Here is a 24342-nt window from a genome sequence, read left to right on the forward strand (position 1 = left end):
CTCCTCTCTAAAAATGAATTAGTGAAATTCACTGCGAATTCGTGAATATGCACTGAGAACCAGCTATAAGTAAACCAATGCTTAAGTAAGTGGTATACTTGTATAGCTTGAGAAACAGTGGCTATCCACTGATTCGCAGTAAATTTCACAGATTAATTTTTAGAGAGTTAAAAGTGTGTTAATTTTTCTGTAAGCGTCCAAGTAAAATTACCACGTCTTCAAGTGTGTAAAATGTGGCTACACTAGCTTGAAGTGGAAAAGTACGCGTTTTACTGAGCTGACGATCGACAGAGAGTTCATTAGCGACAATCTACTTCACCGGAAATCCAACTGTTCTACACAAGTGATTTATCCCTTATCTGAAGCAATATTGTCACTTTTTAAACATTTTTAAGTGTTTTAAATTCCTTATACCAAAGTATATAGAAGTTGGACACAAAAGTGTTTAAAAAACGGATATAATGCTTTCGATAGGTATTCAAGCATCTGCGTAAAATGTTTGGATTTATAGTATACAAATAGTGAATATTCATCATTTGGGGTGAATTTTCACAAATTTGTTTCGAAAAAGTTTGAATTTCTTATAAAAAAATTTTGAGAGGCCCGTTCACCTCCACTGGATTATAGAAATTCTATGTATAGAAGTATTTTTCGTAAATTTATTAGAGAGAACTAACGTAATGCATACTTCTATGTCGACGGTTACCGCCGGAATGGCAGACTCAACATTTCATCACTAAAGCACCAACAGCGCCACTTTCCTTCGCTGTCTTTATTTAAAGTAGGCGTGAAATGATGCAAAAACTTAATTGTTGTGATTGGTTGATTCCGTACTTCTCGATTGGTCCAACGCTTAATGGGCGTAACTTATTTACAAACAGAGTATGAGCAGTATCCGTAGTCGATGCTGCGCAACGTTATCTACCACGCCTCCATTACCGTATTCCAACCCCGTGGGACTTGGTGCACGCTGTTCTAGCTAGCCGTGACACATTCGACAAGCGGCGCCGTAACGGGAAACAACGCGCGGCTGGGGACTTGGAAGAAACCTCACCTCACCTCTTGACGCTCCTGACCTGCGAGGAAATCACACACTCCACCCTCATCACCAGCACACATCGCTTACGTTAAAGCTTGTGACGTTTCTTGTGTGCTCATCCAACAACTACTTAAATACAGTTGTAACGATACTCTCAAGGTGGTAGTGAATTTAAATTTTCCGATCATATCAAACCGATAACCGGTAAAATCATAATATTAATGTATACAAGTCAAGTGATTAGTCAAGCTTCGATAGTTTTTACATTTTTTTGCAATAATAATACATAGTAGTAATCATAATTATTATTATTGATATTATTATTATTATTGTAACTATCATTTTTCTAATATTAATTGAAGAAAACACAGTGCATAAAATGTTAAAAGTAATAATACATGAAAATAAATTAATAATGAATATTGAAACTTAATAAAAACTTAAAGTGTGTGAATAACTTGTTTCTACAAATCAATGGTCATTTTGATCAATCAAAAAAAATAAGTGTCGTGATTTATATAACAAGACTTAAAGTATTAGGTATTTTTAATAAATATCAGTCAATGAGTGTATGATAATTTCTAATTAAAAAAAAATTACTCGCAATTTTTTACGTGATAATAAAAACTAACATTTGAGAAATATATTAAAGGTTGAATAAATAATAGAGCAATAGATTAAAAGTAGTGGCTCAACGGCATCAACACGCGTTCCGACGAGTGGAGCGGTCTCCTGCCCAGCTCCACAATCGTGGGTGCTGGGGGGTCACCATGGTTAGGCTTAAGTGCTGGTGGTGGCGCGGGCGCAACGACTGGAAGTGGAAGTCCTGTCGAGTTAGAAGGACACTGGGGAAGAAAATTGTATGGTGCAAGTGTTGCTCCACCACCTCCGCCACCGCATCATCATCCCCGAGCAGCACCACTGGTATTTGCACCGCAAGATATGAGGCAAATTCTTAAAGAAGAACCAGTGCCACGTGCTTGGCCACAACCTGCTCTTGCCGATAACGCATCGTAAGTCATATATTTTACAAAAAAAAAAAAAAAAAAAAGTTATTACTTGAAAACGATAGTAATAATTAGAATTCAAGTAGATAATTTAGATAATGTTGCAGAAATAGTATTTATTTCAAAAAATTTATTTATATTTCATTGAAAAATTTATTTGAAATATACGTACACGGAAAGAAATTTTCGTTAAAAATTACCGTTAAATTCACTGTAATCGTGGGACATAATGCGGCGCTTTTATTTATTACCGAATAAAATTTGCAGTAGACTACGGTAAAATTTGTTGAAAAAAAGCTAAAAATTATCTCACTTACCGACAAATGATTAGGTCGTGCCATTCGTCCCACGATTACAGTGAATTTAACGGTAATTTTTAAAGAAAATTTCTTTCCGTGTACACGAAACAAAAAAAAAATAGAAAATTTTACTTAAAAATACGAGTTAAAATTCCTAAATTCATATCGTAAGCTTAAGACGCTATTGAAAATGTGTAATTTTTACCATTTCGAAAATTCAATATTTATTGATTTTTAGTAATTATTATTACTCGGATATGAAAATAAATGTAAATTGCTTTAATAAACTTGATTATATATTTAGTGAATTTTACCATCTGGTTAAGTCAATTTTACTACTTTGAAATAAGAATAAATAAAATTAAATTGTTATCAGTTTTTTACCTTTTTACTATTACTATTGTTATTATTTTGAACATCATTATTATTGATGCCATCCGTATCGGTGTTGGTGTCAATATTTATTTTGATAGAGATTCGAACCCTGATCGCTCGCGCACGAGTCCTTTCCTTAGTCTGTCGGTCCGATGTCTCTTTTGAAGAAAGATCTTTGAAGTTGTAATGTGTACATATTTATATATGCTATTTATACCAACTTTCAATTCTATTGATCAGCTTTAGAAAAGTTACAAACCGTTTCCTAGTTTTGGTATACTGTAAAATATTTAATGAAATAGTAGTAATCTTAACTAATATTTATAGTTTCTTGTACTATACACTGAAAAACAGAAATATTTGTCCCAAATAAATCAATTTATTTGTGGCTTTTTTTTTTTTAATATTTCTTAGTGACAAATAAATATATTTGGTACAACAAAATTTGTCAGTTGATTCAAATAATTTTATAATTTGACAGAAATATATAATTTATTTGTGGTAAGTAATTGATATATTTGTGGTAAAAATGTTAAATTTGTGACAAATAACCTAAAATATGGCGATACTATACATATATTTGAAGCCCTTATTTATCTGTAGCGATTGGATCATTTCTTGACTTCAAATAAATCACTTATTTGACGCAATTAAACTGCTCAAATATATTATATCTTTCTCACAATTAAATATTTATTTGGCCATAAGCAATCTATAGATATTTAATTTAATACACCGTGAAACGTGTTTTAAATCACTACAAAATACTATAGTTTTGCTTATGGCCTTAAACATAGAACACATTTAATATGTGCTAAAATAATACACTCGTAACACACTTGGTTTTAGAGTGTAAATCTTAGTTGGCTCAAATAAATCTTTTTTTCAGTGTATCATATAGTGGCCGAAACTATTTGAAAGTACCCGAGTCGATATTTTAAACCTTTCCAGTACCTAGAAATTCTAAAATTAGGAACGAAAAGGACTTACTGAGAACTTATTATCGATAGAAAAACAATTCCTATATAAAACTTCTAAATGTCAGTTACGGGAAAAATGACATGTTCAGTCATTAAATAGGCGTAAAAACTTTAAATTGTACATACTTTTTAGAGCCTAAGCATAAGCCAAAATCTTATCAAGTCCTATTCATTCTACAGTGATCAAAGTATTTTTAGAAAACCTATTGGTACTCCATATCCTAATTAAGACCTAGGAATTCTACATTATCCATTAGGACCTACTAGATCTAGGGTTCTACCATCATAATTGGTTGAACCTATCAATACTCAACTTTCGAATTAAACCCTAGTAAATCTAAATTATATCCAGAAAAAAATTAGTAGGCTAGTGCTGTTTTTATATTTACTTGGATTATTTGTAATTAAAATAGGTTCAACGAGTAAGACAATTTACAAATTTTAAAATAACTGATGAAAAATTTTGAACAAAAATAATACAAGAAGGTTTAAGATGTAGAAATTTCATTCGCAAGTTACTTTCAAAAGTGAATTTTCTTCATAAAAATTTTTCTGCTTAAAAAAAGCATAAATCTACAAAAAAACTGTTACATGTCTTTCTAATAATGTAAAATTTAAAAATGAAATATTTCATAGAAATTTATTGGATAGTAACATCAACCCAATTTATTGGGTAGTAACATCAACTAAGCATTACTAACATTTTTTGTCTTGTTATGGTAACTATTTAATATTATTTCGCAGAACTTACACTTCCGCAATAATAATAACAATACTTTTTTAGTTCACCCCGACAAATAAAGAATGTATCAGTGACTATTAAGTACTTTTAATAGTCAACGCATCTACTTTGACAATGTAGTCACCGTATTTGATTACGCACAAATAGTTTCTGCAACTACAAATAGTTAGATCGATTAAACTGTGATACATTACTTTAATACACATTAAAATAGTGCGATTAATAAAACCATTATGAAGTACTTTGCCGAAGGTACTAACGATTTTCAAATATTTTTAAGGACAAATGTGTAGTTAAGAACACTATAAGATAAAATTATTATATTGCAATATACAGGATTAAGCGATCATAATTTCGACTTATTTAGGGAGAAATTTCTGTCTTTTTGGACCGTTTCAAGTTTGCCTCGGTGAAATGGTAATTTTATTTGAATCGTAACGAATATCATTAGATTTTACTCTCCGTGTTGCATATGTTGTATCCGCAAATTAATTATTTACATTAGATTATTGTTACTTGTAAATGTTATGAAAAAAAATATCGTGTAGGAAATAAATTATATGTTTTATCAACATCAAACTATCTTAAGAATATTTCCAGCATATATTGTCAGTATTTTTTACATAATTTTATAATATGCCAATGTCAAAAAGGTGGCAAAAAGGATTTACAAATATTTCTTTGAAAGTATTGCCAAAAAATAAATTTAAGATAATTGAAAAAAATTAATGTTACAAATATTCTATAAATTCTTTTTATAACTTTCCGCTAAGAAAATCGACGATTTTCGAAAAATTGGGAAGTTATTGTTTTTACCCCGATTTGCGAAAATCGAAATTTCATCAGATGTCGACATTTCGAGGTCCTAGGAAGCTATTCTGACTATTTTCAGAATGATGTCCGAGTGTCTGTTTGTATGTATGTATGTGTGTGTGTGTGTGTGTGTGTGTGTGTGTGTGTGTGTGTGTGTGTGTGTGTGTGTGTGTGTGTATGTATGTGTGTGACCGGTCTATAACTTTTTAACTAATAAACCGATTAGGATGGTTGAGGCGGCAATCGAAAAAGCTTGTTGGCCATCAACTTTTCTAAAAATTTCAGATCATTTGATCAAGTAGACTCGATAATATTAGCGAATTACGATAAAAAAATTTTTTTTTTTTTGGTTATTTTTTATTGATTTCTCAGAAATGACTCATACGATCAACTTCAAAATCTAATCAGCTCTAGAACTCAATAAACGCGTCGATTGCCGCCTTAGCCATCTCAATTGGATAATTCGTTCGAGAGTTATCGCGGGAGAAAGAAATGGTAAAAAGCGGTTTTTTTGCGAATATCTTTGAAACAACTGAACTAAAAAATTCAAAAATCTTATCAGCTCTAGAACTCAATAGAATACATCAATTGCCGCCTCAACCATCAAAATCTGTTAATTCGTTCGTGAGATATCGTGGGAGAAAGAAACGCTAAAAAACGGTTTTTTCGAAAACAATGGTATACAAAAGTATTTTCGAGCTCGAAGAGCTCGGAAATGTATCTACAACAATGTTTTCTAGCTCCTTGAGCTCAAGTAGCTCGAAAACAGCGGGAAGTTTTGGGGTTGGCCCGCAGGGTCAATCGATAGACAGATTTTTTTTCATTATTTTGAATATTTTATTTAGAAATATTTCTGAGAAATCTTTTTTTCTATGAATATTGACATACTTTAAAAATATTTCTATTCGGAAACGTTTGTAAAATATTTTAAAACTAATAGGATATGAAAATTCATTATGGGAATAAAGCATTAGAAGCACAGTCGAACTGTAATTTTTCAACTCGTTCCATAGCGCAGCGACATTATCGTTGATCTCTCGCGCGTCTAATGTTAGGTGTTAGGTTCGAATCCGCCGTAGGTCAATGGCGAAAATCCGATTCTCAGAGAGAAGAGCGAGCATTTAGGTATGATATTAATATATTAATGCAGTATAAACGTAATTACTTTTGTACTTCACTTGAACTGAGAGTGAAAACAGAAAAAAAAAAAAATTAATTTTTCGAATTTATCAATGTTGAAATAATGGAAGGCGCCGAACAAATATAGTAGCTGAAACTATGAATTCTTAATAGTGGTTACTATATTTATATTGTGATGATAATAATATCAAATTAGACTTGCTAACTAGAAAAGTATGGTTGTCATAACAATTTTCTTCTGGGCATGCTGAATAAGAAACTGTTAAATTTACTACTAAATAGTCACCTTACACTGTCAAAAATCCGGAGTGAATCCGGATTGAAATTAAATCCGAATTCACTCCGGATTCATTCCGCCACTCGGAGTTCCGGAGTTTTAAAAAAAAATCACTCCGCATGCGGAGTGAATTGGGAGTTTTTTTTTAGCGGAGTGATCTCGGAGTGATGCGGATTTTATTTCGCTCCGAATTCACTCCGGTCCGGAGTTATAATATTTAAATGAATTTATATTGAAATTCGTTAAGCAGCGTGTGTGTGCGAGTGCGAGTGTCTGTGTGTGCACGTGTCTGTGGATGTGTGTGCATGCGTGAGTGCGCGTGCGGGCGTGCAAATGTGCGCGTGTGTGTGTTCGGGTGTGTGCGTTTGTGCGAATGTGTTCGTGTGTGTTTTCGGGTGTGTACGTGTGTGTGCGTGTGTCCGATCGGGTGTGTGCGTGTGTGTGCGCATATGTGTGTGTGTGTGTGTGTTCGGGTGTGCGTGTGTGTGCGAATATGTGCGCGTGTGTTTGGGTGTGTGTGTGTGCGTATCAGTTGATCAGTACTGTAATACGCGAATTTTTATTTCGATTTTACTTAGTGGAGTTATATTTTATCAATAATATTTTTAAAACTCCCCTCCGGAGTGAATTTCACTCCGGAGGAATTAAATTAATAAAAAATTATCCACTCCGAGAAAACTCCCTTGCGGAGTGAATTTCACTCCGAGGGAAGTGAATAATTAAAAATTCATTTACTCCGCATTCACTCCGGATTTAATCCGCATTCACTCCGCGAATTTTTTACAGTGTAACTTTACTTTTCTCTTACTGTTAACTAACATCATATCAATTAACGAAACTGCAGTTAATAGTGGAGGTCTCATTCAACTATGTTTTTTATAGTTCAGAAAACCATTTTTTCCTCTCAGTGTGGTGTAAGATAATTAACTACATAATCGAATTGATTTTTTAAACGTAAGTTAATTAACAGACCCTGAAGGAGATTGCGATTAAAGATGATTGCAATATTATTTACAAGCTCGCAGAAATCCTAAAAGTTATATCAATAATCGATTTTTAAACTGTTTTATCTTCTACGGCAAGTAGTTTTTTCAAACTTATTATTTTGAGGGAAAAAAAAGTTAAGATTCCGTAAAAAATATAAATCATTTGAACGTATTATTTACGGATACTTTTTTATAAATCGACTGCTTAAAATTAATTTTGCAGAAATTAAAAGAGTTCATTACAATTCGAAATTGACAGAGTATTTGAATTACGTAAATAAAATTAAGGAAAGGAATTTTTTTTTGTCAATTATTCATGATGAATCTTGAATAAATATATTAACATCAATAAATTAATACTTCCAGTAAAAACATAAAAAAAAAAATATCAAATTTTGAATAGTTTATATTTTGAGAACGATTGCATAAGTGGATTGTCACTAAAAAAAAAAAAAAAAAAAAAACCAAAGTATAATTTTTCATGTATTACAAAAGTTACGGTACGGATTGCTTTTAAAGTTATATTAATTTCAAATTTTTTCTATTTTCTTTAATATTACTGCGAAATTTATCCAAACTGCGTTTAAGTCTTTCAGCACGTAAGAATTATTCGCAACACTGATTCAGTGATGTCATAACTAACTTGAGTTGTCGGCAACAGTTAAAAATCGAGTTTAAAAAATGATAATAATTCAACATTTTCTTTTTCTTTTCTTTTACCATCGGAAATACGAAATTTCATTTGCCATATTTTTACTGAAACTTTAAAGAAAATTCTCCACGATGATTTATTCCTCCATAAAAAACAGCATATATGGAAAACAATTAAGTAAAAAGAAATAGAAATAAAAATTGTACGTTAAGTAAAAAACGGGAAATTTTATAATAATTTCAAGTACCATTTATTTGCTAAAAAATCAAAGTATATTATTGTTATGTGTCGATAATATATATCTTTATATAGTGTAGGATTTAGAATATGAGTGTAGATATCTATAGATAGCCATGCTGGTGAACAATAAACTGCGGTTTATTGTAGCCTCGCTTAACGGATTTGTACGACGTGCAAACGACGACACAGAGACTACCCTGATAACGGGAAGCCAAAGGTAAACCGAGTAGGTGGTGAATCTCTAATCCAATAGTGGTTCCCTTTAACTAACTCCACCCAAACATTTCTCTCAGTACCTACTGCTCTACTATACTCTGTAATGCGCTATACTCACATCCTCATCCTCTTTCCGCTACAAACTCTCAACTACTTTAATTGCAATCAAATCAATGTAATTGCACTAATTTTAACGACGATTTGTTTTATCTCATTGACTTCAAGTTCGTTAATTCATTTAATATTAAGATGATTCGAATAAGTATCAAGATTCACAATAAACATACACACATTTTTGAAGCTTCCCATTAACGAATTTGAAAATCTTTGAATTTTTCTTTTCATTTCGATTTACCATAGTCGAAATTTTATCATTGTGTAGACATTTTGAGCGTCTAGAAAACATAGAGGTCTTAATCTCACACTGTTAGAAGTATTTATTTGAGCCAAATAAATGAATAGTTAATAAATGATTTATTAAATGAGATTTATTTAGGCCAAATAAGCCATTTCTGAATAGTTAATAAATGGCTTATTTGAATAGAAAGAAATGAGACATGAAGTTAATTAAGTAAGGTTATGACAAATAATTTATAGGACTGTTTAATTTTATTTTTTTAAAGAAAATAATACACACAATTATTGTTAATTGAAGATGAAAACTATTATACAAAAGATATAAAAAAAATGAAATATTATAATAAATTTTTACTAACAATCACACTCATTCCATTCAAGGTTATAACCTTAACTTCATGTGTCATTTCTTTCTATTCAAATAAGCCATTTATTAACTATTAAGAAATGGCTTATTTGGCTCAAATAAATCTCATTTAATAAATCATTCATTAACTATCAATAAATCTTGTTTGGCTCAAATAAATACCTCTAACAGTGCAGTGGTCAGGAATTATATTACTTCTTCATTTTTATATAATTTTGCAGTTGATTGCTGTAAAAAAGAGAGTTATCAAATTCAGGTATGCTGTCATCCGGAAACGCAACAAAGAAAGTACCACGGGCCCAGACTTGGCCCAACTTTGTAGAACCTTGGGCCAGGCTTGTAAGCCAGTCTTGGCCCAGCCTTGGTAGAAGCCTGGAATGATAATCTCGGGCCAAGCCTGGTTGCCAGACCTGGCCCATGCTTGGTTACCAGATCTGGCCCATGCTTGGTTGCCAGACCTGGCCCAGGCTTCCAGGAAACGAACAAATTTAATTTTAAAAATTGATTATTATTAACTTCGTAGAATTCATGATCATTAACGTTTTAATTATCAAAGGGAGGTAAATGATGTGAAAAAAACTCGGTGGAAATTCTGCTGGACTCTGGGCGCGAACTACCATCCTTCTGATTATTGGGTCCGAACGGTAGCTACTGGACGAACCTACTAACGTTGAACTGGTACATTTATATGATCTACTTATATAAACCATAGGTATATCCAAACTTGGGTAATCCTACCTTGGCCCAAGTCCGGGTTGCCATTGGACGGCCAAGGCTAGGTTACCCAGTCTTGGCCCAAGTCTGGCTTGCCATTGGATGGCCAAGGCTAAGTTACCCAGTCCTGGCCCAAGCTTAGGCCAATATGTGTACCAAAGCTAGGTTCCCCAGTGCTGGGCCAAGTAAGGGCCCGTTGTTCAACTCTGGCAGCTCCTGTATGGGAAAGAATCGCACGTTTCAGCTTTAATTTAATATCTCGGAAAGCACGAATTTCAACTCGAGGAGCCTAAGGCAAAAACTCGTCATGAGCTTTTTTGAGCTCAAAAGCCCAAAAATGCTATTTTGAACATGAGTTAGATTTTACAGCTTCCAAAAAACGATAATTTCATAATTCGGATTTCAGATTCGACCACTTTCCGATTTTATCGATTTTAACAAAATTTTCTGAGAGCTCAAAAACTTCAAAAACTTATATGTGCACAGAAAAAACAGTTAACTTGGTTAAAGAAAAATATTGTCCTCCGAATTTTCTTTCTTGATTCAATTCAAATAAAACAATTGATTCAAAAACTTTTTTTTGGTTCAAGACAGTAAATTCTCTTGCTCCAGAAAAAATTATTTTTGAAGCGAAATTGAAAATTTCTTGGTTTAAGAGAAGAAATTCTTGCCGCAAGAAAAAAAATTTCTCACTCCAAAAAATCAACGTTTTGAACAAAAATAAGTTTACTTCGGCCAAGAAACTTTTTTTTGCCCCAAGAAAAAAATTCTCTTGCTCCGAAAAATAAATTCCTTAAGTGAAAATGAAAGTTGCTTCGGCCAAGAAAAAAAAATTTCTTGCGCCAAAAGTTTGCTTCTTTAATAAAGACTTAAATTTTTCTCAGTCAAATATGTATTCTCTCACCGAAAGGTCGACGTGTTGATTCTTTTTTTTTTTTATCTGAAACGTAATTTTTGTATTTTTACTTCGCATAAAATTATTCAGGTAAACATTAATATTAAATATTAAAGTCATGATGTATTATAGGATATACCAGAGCACATCCGAAAAGATACTTGTCACTCTGTCAAATGACAGAGGAGTACTCGCATCAAAATTGCTTCCAAGTTTGGAATATAATACTTCTGAAATAAGTTTCTTAGCAGGGACACTACAAATTGTAGGCGCGATCTCGTGGCGAGCACCGAACTACTCCCGCTGCTGCTGCCTAGCACCGGTGACTTTCCCCATCTCCATATCGATCTTTTCTCCCAAGAAATTTTTTTCTCTTGGCTTAAGAAACTTTTGTTATTTTGGTCGGAAAATACAAAAATACTTGCTTGAAAAGAATAGTACTTGTTCCGAGGAATTTGATTTTCTTTAACCAAAAAAATGCAATATTGCTACAAAAAAATAATGTATCTTGCACCAAAAAAAAATATCTCTTACTTTAAGAATTATAAACTCTTGAAACAAGTGAAAATTTTTTGATTTAAGCGTAAAAATATATTGACGTGAGAAAAAAAAATTTGATTCAAGATTAAAATTTGAAGATAATTGTTTACTTGGTGCAAGTAAATTTTGATTTTCCGAATTGATCAAAAAAAATTTCTTGAATCAAGAATATTTTCCTTGTTTCAAGTTAACTGTTTTTTCTGTGTAGTATTACCGTTTCTTAGTAGATTTTTCATGGAAATCTAGCTATTACAGTTGCCCCAATGGACTAATTTTTAAGAAAGTTTGTCTTAATCTATCATAATTAGTTTAATAGTATCGAAAAATACCATTGGTTTCAATGTTTCTATATATATATATATAAATATTATATATATATATATATATATATGTATATATATATAATGTACGTTATATATCGCTGTCGATGTATTTTAATCATTCTCATACCGAATGCATTATAAAGTGTGAGATAGCAACATAGTATATAATGGGATGAGGGTAAATAGTAGCGCGTTGTCTGGTTAACGCGTAATAACTAATGCAAACCCTGGTACATGTATATTCGTGTGTGCAAATAAGAGAAGGGAAAAAGCCCATGTCGCGGATTTATTGTAATTCTGCCCTCGCGATTGCTTCATCTCTGAATCTGTATTTGTATACATGAATTCAAACAGAATAGATATATACGAACTTATGTCCATAACTCAAAATTGTGCAAATGGGAATGTGGTCTCGAGCTTGCCAAAAAGTACTTATATAGCAAAAGCACCAATAGAAATATCGGAAATGATGTAATACTATCCTCAATAATTTTTGCTGTTTCGCCATCGTCTGAATCCTTTTTAGTAGAATTATCTTGATTGGATACAAGCTTTACATAATTAAGTTTTACTATTTAAAGCACGAAAATTTCCTTGACCAGAAGAATGTTATTTTAAAACATCTGTACAAATGAACATACAATGAGTGGTGGAATTATTGATGAGCCACAAACAAGTACATCAATTCTCGGGTATCTCAGAATCAATTATACTAAAAATATAGAATATATAAAAGTTTTTATAAAATATGCTTAAAGAATAGTCCCACATTTTCAAATGTAAATTATTACGATTTTTGATTAAAGTTAATTGTGATTGGTGATCAATTTTGATAGTTTGATAAAAAATTTCATCACGAGGTAAGAACGTTAACTGAGAGTTGATCTATTTTATACACAAGTTATATCTTCGAGTATGGCATGAAATAGATGTAATGTGAATATGATGCCACTGTAGTATCCATACTCGAGTGAATAGGGATCTTATTTTTGACCATGAATACAACAAATAAAATTGGTTGTAACACACATTCCAAACGTTTATGGATTTATTCGCGATAGATCAAATCAACTAATACCCGGTGTTCAAAAGTCACAAAAAATTGGTAGTGGCTGATACACCAGTCTCCCCTACAGCCTATTAGTACTCATTGACGTGCTTATCGAATGTTTCTTACAGGAATAAATGTGTAAATCGATTGTACGCGCATATCCATACGAGACACTTATGTGTTAAAAACCTCGTTTCCGGCTCGAGTATCGTTACAACTTGCGATTCACACATAATTGTACTAGATGTATTAACTTCTATTAAGGTTATCTATGTAATAAAAGCATATGTTACACGAAAAAATTGGAACCCGACTGGTTATTGTTCTGCACCCGACTCAGTACGATGCTTGAAAAAAATGCTCGATTGTGGTGCAGCACCACACTGATTACTGTGCGGGACCTGACTGAGTCGTGTGCGCATATCACTGATTTTTTTCATCAATACGTGTACAACAAAACCTGGCGTTGATCGTATCAACCTCAATATCAATAAGCCCTCAACGCTTAAATAGATCACAAGGACACAAATACAATGATACTTACTTTTAAGTATCCATTCATAAATATATATACGGGTGTGTGTATGTGTGGGGGTACATCATACAGTGATAATTCTTTGAACTATGTGTAGTAATTAGACTTATGTTGTTGCGTGAATGTAATTCACATAAAATGATATGGTTATCTACTCTCTCCAAACCGACATGTTATCCTCGATCACTTTATCAAGCTATAGTACCTCTGAAATTATTATATTAAAATAAAGGACATCAAATTATTACGTATTTCAGATTAAAATTTCTTACAAAAAGGCAAAATAGAAAAAAAAAATAGAAAACCACTGACATTGCAAGCCAGACCCAAATCTATCCACTCTGAGAGCTTAGAAAGCTCAAAAACATCATGTTGAAACGGTTTTAAGCTAAGCGTGATTCAAATAAAATAAAACAATCATGTGTTTCAATGTTTATGGCAACAATCGAAAATGTGAGACAAAGATCCGATGTGATTGATGACTATTAATAACCGTTTATAAATGATAAGATTTTCATGCGCTTTTTCAAATCTCTCGATGATAGCATTTTCTTATTTATTGGACTGAATAAGACCATTATTGCGGTAACTGAAGAGGTTGATATCAAACATATTCGGCTTCATCAATCATTAAAAATTAGATTTAAGATAATAAAAAACTCTGAAGATCATCAAAATAGTTTCTAACACTTTAAAATACCAGCATCTAAAAATATGGTTTTCAAAATCAAACTGAAATAATCTGATTCCTTTTGTTGTTGTCATTTTTTAATTTTGATATTAGAGGAAGGTTAATTAGATTTAATCTCAAACTTGGAACAAAAAAATTTTGTTCTTTAATTTATAATTGACTGTTTATTTTCTGTCAGAAATTCAATTTCGTTTTGATCATCCATAGCTAATTATAAAACCAAAACCACAAATGCTTATTTTACACGAAAAGTATTATAATAGCATATTACACACTTAGGGACGAAAGTAGGACATTCCAACTCACGTATAATCGCCTAGCTTGCGGGTTGGGACGTCCTACCTTCCTCCGTGTCGTATATACTATTTTTCACCAAATTTGTACCTGAAAGTTGATATTTTTTCCTCTGTTTGCGAAAAAAATGGCACATACGGTCATTTTTATCATTTGTTTTCTCATAAAAGGGAAGAATGATTTTCTCTCCTCTAAAAAAGGCAGGAATTTAAATTTTCGGTGCAGGTGCAGTGAAAAATTATTCACACGGTAAGAAATGCATGGCGTTCAACACCATGCTGGTATGGTCTCAAGACAGATACTAAAATAGTATGTGAAATATTTCAAGACAGTATTGTAACGAGTCCCAGAAGTATGGCGTTATTTACTATACTGTATAGTACTGGAGCTATTGTATTGCTCACACGTATGCATAGCAGGCACGGCGAAACAGCATGGCCCTGAGACTCATACTCCAATGCCAAGGGCACAATGCTAGTTTTTCCCGCCATAATTTCTGGCATGTCAATCAATGTATACTATCGTATTACCACCAAAACTATATAGATGTCGTTAGACTTGGTTTATCGGTCAGAAGCATTGTGGATATGGCAGCGCAGTATGGGCCTCACGGCCATACTGACATTGCGGTGTCCGCGACAACTATCACCAATGTTACTATTCCCACAATGGTTGAATCATTTATGCATACAATTTTACAACCTATAAAAATCTTCGATACCATACAGTATGGTGTTCACGCCTATACTGGCATAGTGATCACCGCAGAATATTTCTTACCGTGCATGATCCATTTCTTTTCAAATAAAATAAATGAAGAAAATAGTTAATAAATAATTAAAAATATTTTTAATTTATAATAAATAATCAGTTACAAATAAGAAATGAATTCATAATAATTAAGAAATAAATTAAAATAATTTAAATAAACTATTGTAATTTACAAAAATGATATAATATTATCATAATGTATCATTCCGTTATTATATAATGTTATACAATGATAGAATATTCTTCTCAAACTAAACTTCTCTAGTGAGTCTTACAAAATATACAGTGTATGTCATGTGAGCAATCAGAAGGACACCTGACGAGCGTAGCTGCTGCATTTGCTTCTGCTTGTGCTATATACTACATTCTCATGAGTACTTGGGTGAGAAGCCACACTTGCCTACGGCTTGACCGTTATTCACCATCATACTCATCTGAATACACCATAAGCTATCGGCTTATGCACCAACTTGACGCTCGTCAGATATCCCTCCATGCACACGCGCTATATAATCTGCTATTGAATCATTAGTACCAAATATATTCTCAGTGTTTATTTTTCTCTACTCTACTAAATAATTATTTAATGCCAATAAGTAATAGACACTTATCTGGTTTGATCTCTATTATCACTCAAAATATACAATCGATAATTAAAAAATGATACGCATGTATCCAACTGGAGAAACTTCTGTATAGAAATATTCCTATATTGCCCAATACGTTATTTAGGTATATACGAAAGCGAAATGATGCGAAAAATAGCCATTTAATAGAGGAATATTGGCAGGAAATGCTCTCTCGTCGCGTGATTATAATTATTCTGGACCGCTAAATTGCCTCGCTGTCCCACACAGCAACTCTACCAACCACCTACAACCCTACATTGGCCGCTCAAGCACATTACTAACCATTGTGCCATTTTCTCCCTTATTTCTATCACTATCATATCTATATTTGATGCCCATATCTGTATCGATAATTGTATATGTATTATTCCATTTTCATTTTTTTTTCTTTTAGTTTTATTAGAGAAGATAACATATTGCATTAATTCATGCTTCATGGAAAAACTCTAGATTAAAAAAAAAATAATAATTTAAAAAATTTTTTCGATACCGTAATAAAGTAAACAATTAATCTTTATATGTTGCTATAATAATACTTTTAGTGACTGTATTAATTTATGGATAATTAGTAACTTGTAGTTTCTACATGATTACCCGACTATCACGGCACAGAGAGAAATTTACGGCAATGATTACAATACGCCATGAGAACAGTTTCCATATCCTATGGGAACATTATTTTTGAAATATCGGTGATAGGAATAACACCCATACAAATCATTATAATCATTACTATCTCTATAGGTTTCATTTTTATACGATAATAGAACAGTTCCTACGGAATAGTGGTAATCATTCGCATAATATTATGGTAATCGCTCCCGACCTAGTATGTTGAGCGTTACAATATACGATGGCACTGACTCCCATAACATACTCTCTTAAAATGAATCAGTAAAAAGTACTGCAATCAATGAATATATACTGCACAAATAGTCTCAAGTGTATCACTAATTTAAGCAGTGATATACTTGGGACTGATTCGCAATAAATATTCACTGATATGCAATACTTTTTTCTCACCTCCGGGCGAAAAGCGTCAACTTTCGTCCCGCTGTGCAAAACGAAATTGCCGCTTTCCGCCTTCGTCGAAGAGAAAAATAGTATACACTCCTCGGGAAGTAAATAAGAAAGCCTCAGATCACATGTAATTGTTGGCCGAGGCGAAGCCCCTAGGTGTGAAATATACTATTACTTACTCATTTTAAAAAAGTATGGAAGAAGTTACTACAGTATTTTATGGAAATGATTACTATAATAGCATGGTAATCATTACCATACTACTATAGTTACTTCTACAATACATTATGAAAATCATTACTATATATCTGGTAACATTGACAATAGTAGTATAGGAACGATTGCCATTATATTATTTGTATATTTTAGATATATTATTGGAATCCTCTCCATGATATACAGGGCTTATTCGCATATGCACCTGGAAATTTTTCCACTGTGGATAAAGGAGTCATTCCTATTTACCTAAGAAAACGAGTTAAATTTCTCTAAAAATATGAGTAAAATTACGAAATTAATGCCGTATACTTAAAACACTATTGAAATTGTGTAATTTTTACTATCTGGAGAATGAAACTTTTTGTCATACCAACCGCAAAAGTTGAATTTTCAAGCAACATGCAGAGGGCGCACACTATACAATTTCTGGCAATCTATAGTTTGGCTAACTTTCCTCGAACTTGTATCGAAAAGTAACTTCTTTCTCTCTATCTGTGTTTACATTCCTACACGACTTGAAACATTTTTTACTGTTTCTCTCTCAAATTCAACTTCCGCCGTTGATATGACAAAAAATTTTGTTCCTGATCAGGGCCTCGTCAGGATATCCCTATTCAAAAAAAAGTTATTTGCCATCGGGTCAACCTGACGAGTTCCTGATCAGGATCTTATCTGGATATCCTTATTAAAAAAAAAGTTATCCCATCTCTTTAAATATTTCATTTACAGGCTAAAAATTAAAAAAAGTACAAATAATATTATATAAAAATCACGTCAATCATTGTAGCACAGGTTTTTTACTTCTTCATCAGTTATTCTTTGACATCATAATGAATATTATATTTACCTATTATATTTACACTTTTAAGATCACTTGTGTATGTTATCCCAGTGGATAGCATCGAGGACTTTGAATCGAAAGGACGCAGGTTCGAGCCCACCAGTTATCGGGATTTTTTCATCAATAAAAAATATGTTTACTTCCTTTAATTAATGCTCTCAATACGATAGATAACATTCTCGATCTAATTAAAATTCTTTTATTTTTTTTTTGCAATTTAATATTTTTTTAAAAATAATTACTAATAAGGTAATCCTGATAACGATTTGATGAGGATATCCTGGTAAGGACCTGATAAGGCAATTCTGATAAGGACGTGATGAGGATATCCTGGTAAGGTCCTGATAAGGCAATCCCGATAAGGACCTTATGGGTCTTAAGCGTTACATCCATATCAGGATCCTCGTCAGGATACCCTGATCGGGACCTTATTTGAAATAAGGTTAACCCGATAAGGACCTCGTCAGGCCCTTATGAAAAATTCTAGTCGGGACGTCATTTATATGCCAATTTTTAATTTTACTGATCTGCTTTCGAAAATATGATACTATTCATCTGATTCACAGAAATTACTAAATAGGTTGTAATTTCTGCTCACTGTAAAGTATTTAATGCATATTTTTAGTTCATTTTCATATTTTTACTGAATAAAATAAAAGTCGTTAAATCGTTTAATGAAGTATATTACTCAACGTTTAGTAATAATTTAATATACTCTTGATAAAAATTGCTTTTTATTGATCAAAAATACGAATGAATTAATAATAAAAGTAATAATAATGCAATTTTTCAGATAAACATACAGTAATAATGATTATTTTGTGATTTTTACGAAACATTTGGTAATAAATTGTAAAAAACATGCATTTATAGATGTAAATTAGTATTTCTTACTAAGAAAAATTAAATATTCTAACTTTTTCAAGCCTTGTTTTCTCGATGTAAACTAATTAAAAACAATAGACTTAGTGCACAATATTTAAGCATGTATGTTCAGTAGTTTTCGCAATTACGTGTTCCAACAAAAAACGTCTCTTTATTCATTATTGTAATATGTATGTATGTATTTATGTACATATATATATATATATATATATATATATATATATATATCTGAATGTATAGATAATGTATAGACAGGCGGTGTAAGCGGAGCGAAATAATCGGACGTCAAGAGTTATGGGGCGCGAACCAGCGGCCGGTTAATCAGCCACCGATAATTATCGACACGGGCAGTACATCACCATCGTCCCTAGCTTCACTACCCTCCGCTAACATTCCTCTCAACCGTATGTGGTACCCGCCGCACATATAACACCTACCCCATTCTCATGCTTTCGAAACCTGGATAGTAGTATAGCAGGATATAATCCTCCATTGCCGCACTATACCACCCAACGACACCCTCTATTTGTGCCCTCCCCCCCAACCAGCTTCTCCGCCCTCTGCCGTGACAAATGCACCGCCGATACCATCATTTATTTCGCAAATGTGCTGCAAAACTGCCGCTATTCATTTTCGAGCTAGTCGATTCAGTTTTCCGCTCGGAAGGTCCGATATCAGGTCGCACGAGCGAACCAAACGCGACGCATTGTGGCTTTGGTTTATTGTCATTATGCAAAAGTCTACATGCTAATATAATATTTATCCTCAAAGCCAACATTACATATTGATTTATTGTCTTTCGCATTTATTATTAGTATTTGAGACAATGATAATTAAGAATTTTACTTTTTAACTTCCTGCTACAAGAAATTTAAAGTTATTGTAAAATAGGGGAGCAATCGTCTTCATTTAGGTTTTACAAAATCGTGGTTTCATCAATCTTGCCATTTTGAGGTCTTGGAAAGCTATTCTGACTATTTTCAAAATGATATCCGAATGTCTGTATGTATCTGTGTGTTTGTCAATATGGAAATACTATATAACATCTGAACATACTGGCTGATTAATACCAGCCTTGTGAAATGTAAAAGGACTTCTCAACACAGATTTTGTGGAAATTTTGTTTTGATTAACTGAGTCACTTTTGAAAAAAAAACTTTTGAATGTCTATTTAAAATAACTGTAAAATTTTTCAATCGATCAATTTAGAAATTCATTCAATTTCAAAGACTCATAAAACTGATTCAATTACCCCAAAGTTCATTCCAAAAGCGACATTGAAATTATTGGAGTTTATTTTTTAATGAAAAATCATTTACAACATATTTAAAAAACACTACTTTGTATTTTCCAATCACCTGCAAATAACTCATAGATGAAAGTTCCTATTGACATAGGAACGACAAAATGAGGTATCCAAAATATTTTTTATGTACACAAAATGATAAACAATACTGACTCTGTTTTTCACCTTATTAAACAAAATCCATGATGAACAAATACTACAATAAATATTCGGAAAAACTATCCACCTAATAACGTTGGAATATTTCAATAATTTACCTTTGCGGATGATATACAGAATGTTTTGATTTGAGAACGAGGTTACAAAAATTATTGTTTTACAATACATTTCGTTCATTTTTGTTTTTGCTAATGATTACAAAGTTATGCTGTACAGAAGAATAAAGAATTTTAAATCTCGTATACAGCGGAAAATTTTTAAGTTGGCTTACAGGGTCACTCTTAATGTCTCATTTTTTGTGATAAAAAAAAGATACTCACTATTATTCTTCAGAACAAATAAAGGGTATGAGCTCACGCTGTACCATTACTCAAAGATGGCAGAAGAGTCCAGTGGCCTTAATCTCAGCACATGAGACCTTAATGGGATTTTAAGGCGTCGAGACCACCTGAGCGCTACTGCTTCAACAATCGACCTCGTTTATCTCTTTTTGTTTCCTTTTTTTCTCCATGCGCAACGCAACCCTTCGCACCTTATACATAAACGCACGATCTTATCTAGTACTATAGATGACAACAATTATTTTCTACATGTTATATTACACGGAAAAACGAGTCTCGAAGATTTATTAAAATTTTATGTATTTTTGTAAAAAATATAGTAATGCTAATCAATAAAAGCTTCAACTTTTTTATTTAGTACCAAATATTTAGTAATGATTTAGAAATATTAATTAATATGATATCTTACTTTAAAAGTTGTTTTACTATTACTTTTCTAACTATTGCATTTGTATTCGTACTCAGTCGAATAGAAACAATTATTGGCTGACAAGCATAGGAAACAATTCACGTTCGATATATCGAGATCCGAATCTCGACTAAGCTAAATAATTTTTATAGTGGTGCTGATGGTTGCTTGACTTAAAATATTAAAATCGACACCACCAACAATACAAATGCTACCAATATAGATCATAATAACAATAATAGAAGTTGAAAATCAAATAAAACTCCAATTTTATTCTAAGCTAATAGAGTAAGAAGGACGATGGACTATATGAAACAGTTATGTTTTCTAAATACATCGTCAATTTTACCAATGGAGCGTATATTTCTTTGTATATTTATTCAATGAGAGTTATTGAATATAAATAATTACTCGGACCAGAGATTTATATAAAATGAGAAATAGTAATACATGTAAAATAAAATGTCATCTGGCAGCCAGAATGGAAAGTAGATTTTTCGAAAATTTTAAGCACTGTCCTGATTTTTGGCTAGTTCACTCTTAATTTAAAACGAAGGCGACTCTTGTTTATTTTTACTAGGGTTAGACCAATTTTTGAAGGTCAGCTTTTCAATCCGAGATTTTTAATCCGCTATTTAAATATTCCCAGGTCAAAAAATTTGATCTGATTTTAGTTTAACTGTACTGCATTTGGACTAATTGGTCTGTATTTGAACTAGTTGATCTGTTTTTGATCTTTTATAAAAATTTTAAGATGTTTTCGATCTACTGTTCTAAAAAACAATTGCGATACAGAAGGACAAAACTAGATTAAATCGTGGACTTATAATAATTTTATTTATGCATAGAAAAAACTTATAAAATATATTCTAAGTTCCAGAATAGATTCTTTTATGAATGGTATTTTTGAACCCTACTCAACCAATTATGATAGGGTATGATAAAATTCCTTGAAAAATCGACCATGAGGACCAATACAATACAATAGCTACATTTTTTTAAAATCTACCTAAAAAGTAATCAATCGGTGCGATTGGCAGTATTCGGCGATCAATGCCGTATTCAAACGACCCTTTCTGTCAAGTAATAAATATATACTTGTTATCTATAGATGCAATAAAGAGATTTAACAAATAAACATAGCTACTAGTAATATGATGAGTTACAATATAAAGAATAGAATGATATTTAAAGAAAAAAAATTATATAGATGCAAATACTTGATTAGTTGAAAATACTATATTACACACCACGGGAGGAAAATAGAACATTCTGACCCGCGTCTTAATTGCCTAACATGCAGATTGGGACGTCCTATACCTTCCTCCGTGGTGTGTATACGATTTTTCACCAGATCTGTACCTGACAGTTGAATTTTTTGCGTCGACTTGTGGAAAGAATGACGCAAGATAAGATTGACTTTCTCCGCTCTAAAAAAAGCAAGAATTTAAACTTCCACAGTAGGTATGGTGAAAACATCATTCTGTAAGTTCGTTATGACTTTAATGACTCAAGAGAGAAAAAAACTACTTCATATTTTTGCATATTGTCCAGCACACTCAACAAGATATTAGAATATAAATCAAGGAAAACATTGATCCACACATTGTCCCGTAAGTAATGCTACACATCCGCATACATATTATCAAAAAAAAAAAAATTGACCCACACGTAATCTCACTTATCCAACCACACATTGTTCCAAACATGTCACACGTTGCCCTACACATTCAACAACACATTCGGCCACATAATGTTCCACAGATAATACCATATATTCAACGTGGCTGGATGTGTGGAATTATGCGTTCATCAATGTATATGATTTTGTATGGGCCAATGTGTGACTGAATGTTTAGGACAATGTATGGCTGAATGTGTGATAGTATGTGTGGGTCGACGTTTTGGATAATGTGTGGCTGAATTTGTGGGTGGATGTGTGGCATTGTATGCAGGACAACGTATAGCTGAAAGTATGGGTTAATGTGTGCTTTGATTTGTATCTTAATATCTTGTTAAACTGATTAAATATTGTATCTATTTAATTTTGATTTTTCAGATTTTTTAAGCCTGTAATTTATCAATCGTTCTATTCTTTATATTATAACTCAGCACACTACTAGTAGTTGTGTTCAAGTTATAAGTCTATATATTACATACATGAATATAAAGCGTATACTTGTTGCTTGGTGCAAAAGATTAAGTTATACATGTAATTATGATAGCTCACGCTGTCATTTCAATTTTGTCAGACTACGTCTTGAACATCACCTATTGCCAAAGAATGCTGATCACAAAGACTGTCTACTTATTTTTGACACATAGTAGTGTTTCCATTCTATACAAAGTCCCTGGTCCTAATAATAACTCATCTTTCAAAATAGTAAAAATTATGAAATTTCAATAGCATTTCAACATTACAAAATATCAACTTAATATTTTTAGTTTAAATTTTTTCGTAAAATTTTCTAAATATTTCTCATCGTGTACACTTTCTTGTTTTTCATTATCTTAATTTATTTGAATAAACAAAAAACATTATTTCAGGGTTGGTGTCGGAAGAGCACACTTCGAAAAGCAACCACCGAGTAATTTGAGAAAAAGTAATTTTTTTCATTTTGTTATTGCTCTTTACGATCGAGGTGGCCAGCCAATCGAAATCGAAAGGACCGCTTTCATTGGATTCGTTGAGAAAGATCAGGTAAATTTATAATCATATTATTCATAGCTTATAGTGATGCGGATGATAATAATTATGATATTATAGATCCTTTCATCGTAGTTGTGATTATTGCACTGTAATATGTATAATCTTAGAACTTAGTTTCAATCTTGAAGTATGGTTAAAGAGGTACAGGACCTTGACGAAAAAGGAGAAAATATTGTCAAATTTAGAAGGTCGATAATAAATGTTTATGTCATACGGTCGCAAAGTGGCGATTTACCAACAATCTCAATGTTGCGATATAAGCCCAAAGTTTGTGGCGTGAATTCACGAAACCGAGTATAAGCTTGACGTTCGAGACGAAGCCGAGGACGGTTATTATACTCGTTTTTGTAAAATAGTGTTTGCTATACCTGGCCCATGCTTGGTTGCCAGTCCTAGCCCAGGCTTCGTTGCCAGACCTGGTCCATACATCAAGGAAACGAATGAATTTAATTAGAAAAAAATTTTATCATTATTAACTTCGTAGAGTTCATGATCATGAACGTTTAAACTATCTAAGGG

The 24342-nt window shown here is 32.3% G+C and overlaps 1 protein-coding gene across 2 annotated transcripts in view; it reads left to right on the forward strand.

The window, feature by feature from the left end:
* The first annotated feature begins 995 nt into the window (after positions 1-995).
* Positions 996-24342, forward strand: part of LOC130674672 (transcription factor collier) — a 157440-nt gene continuing 134093 nt past the window's right edge. For both annotated transcript variants that reach the window (XM_057480070.1, XM_057480071.1), the window contains exons 1-2: positions 996-2052; positions 23661-23814. In XM_057480070.1, coding sequence (XP_057336053.1) covers positions 1982-2052; positions 23661-23814 — 225 coding nt within the window. In that variant the 5' untranslated portion in view covers positions 996-1981. The remainder of the gene's footprint in view (positions 2053-23660; positions 23815-24342) is intronic.

This window comes from Microplitis mediator, chromosome 9, assembly GCF_029852145.1.
Source record: "Microplitis mediator isolate UGA2020A chromosome 9, iyMicMedi2.1, whole genome shotgun sequence".
Taxonomy (NCBI): domain Eukaryota; kingdom Metazoa; phylum Arthropoda; class Insecta; order Hymenoptera; family Braconidae; genus Microplitis; species Microplitis mediator.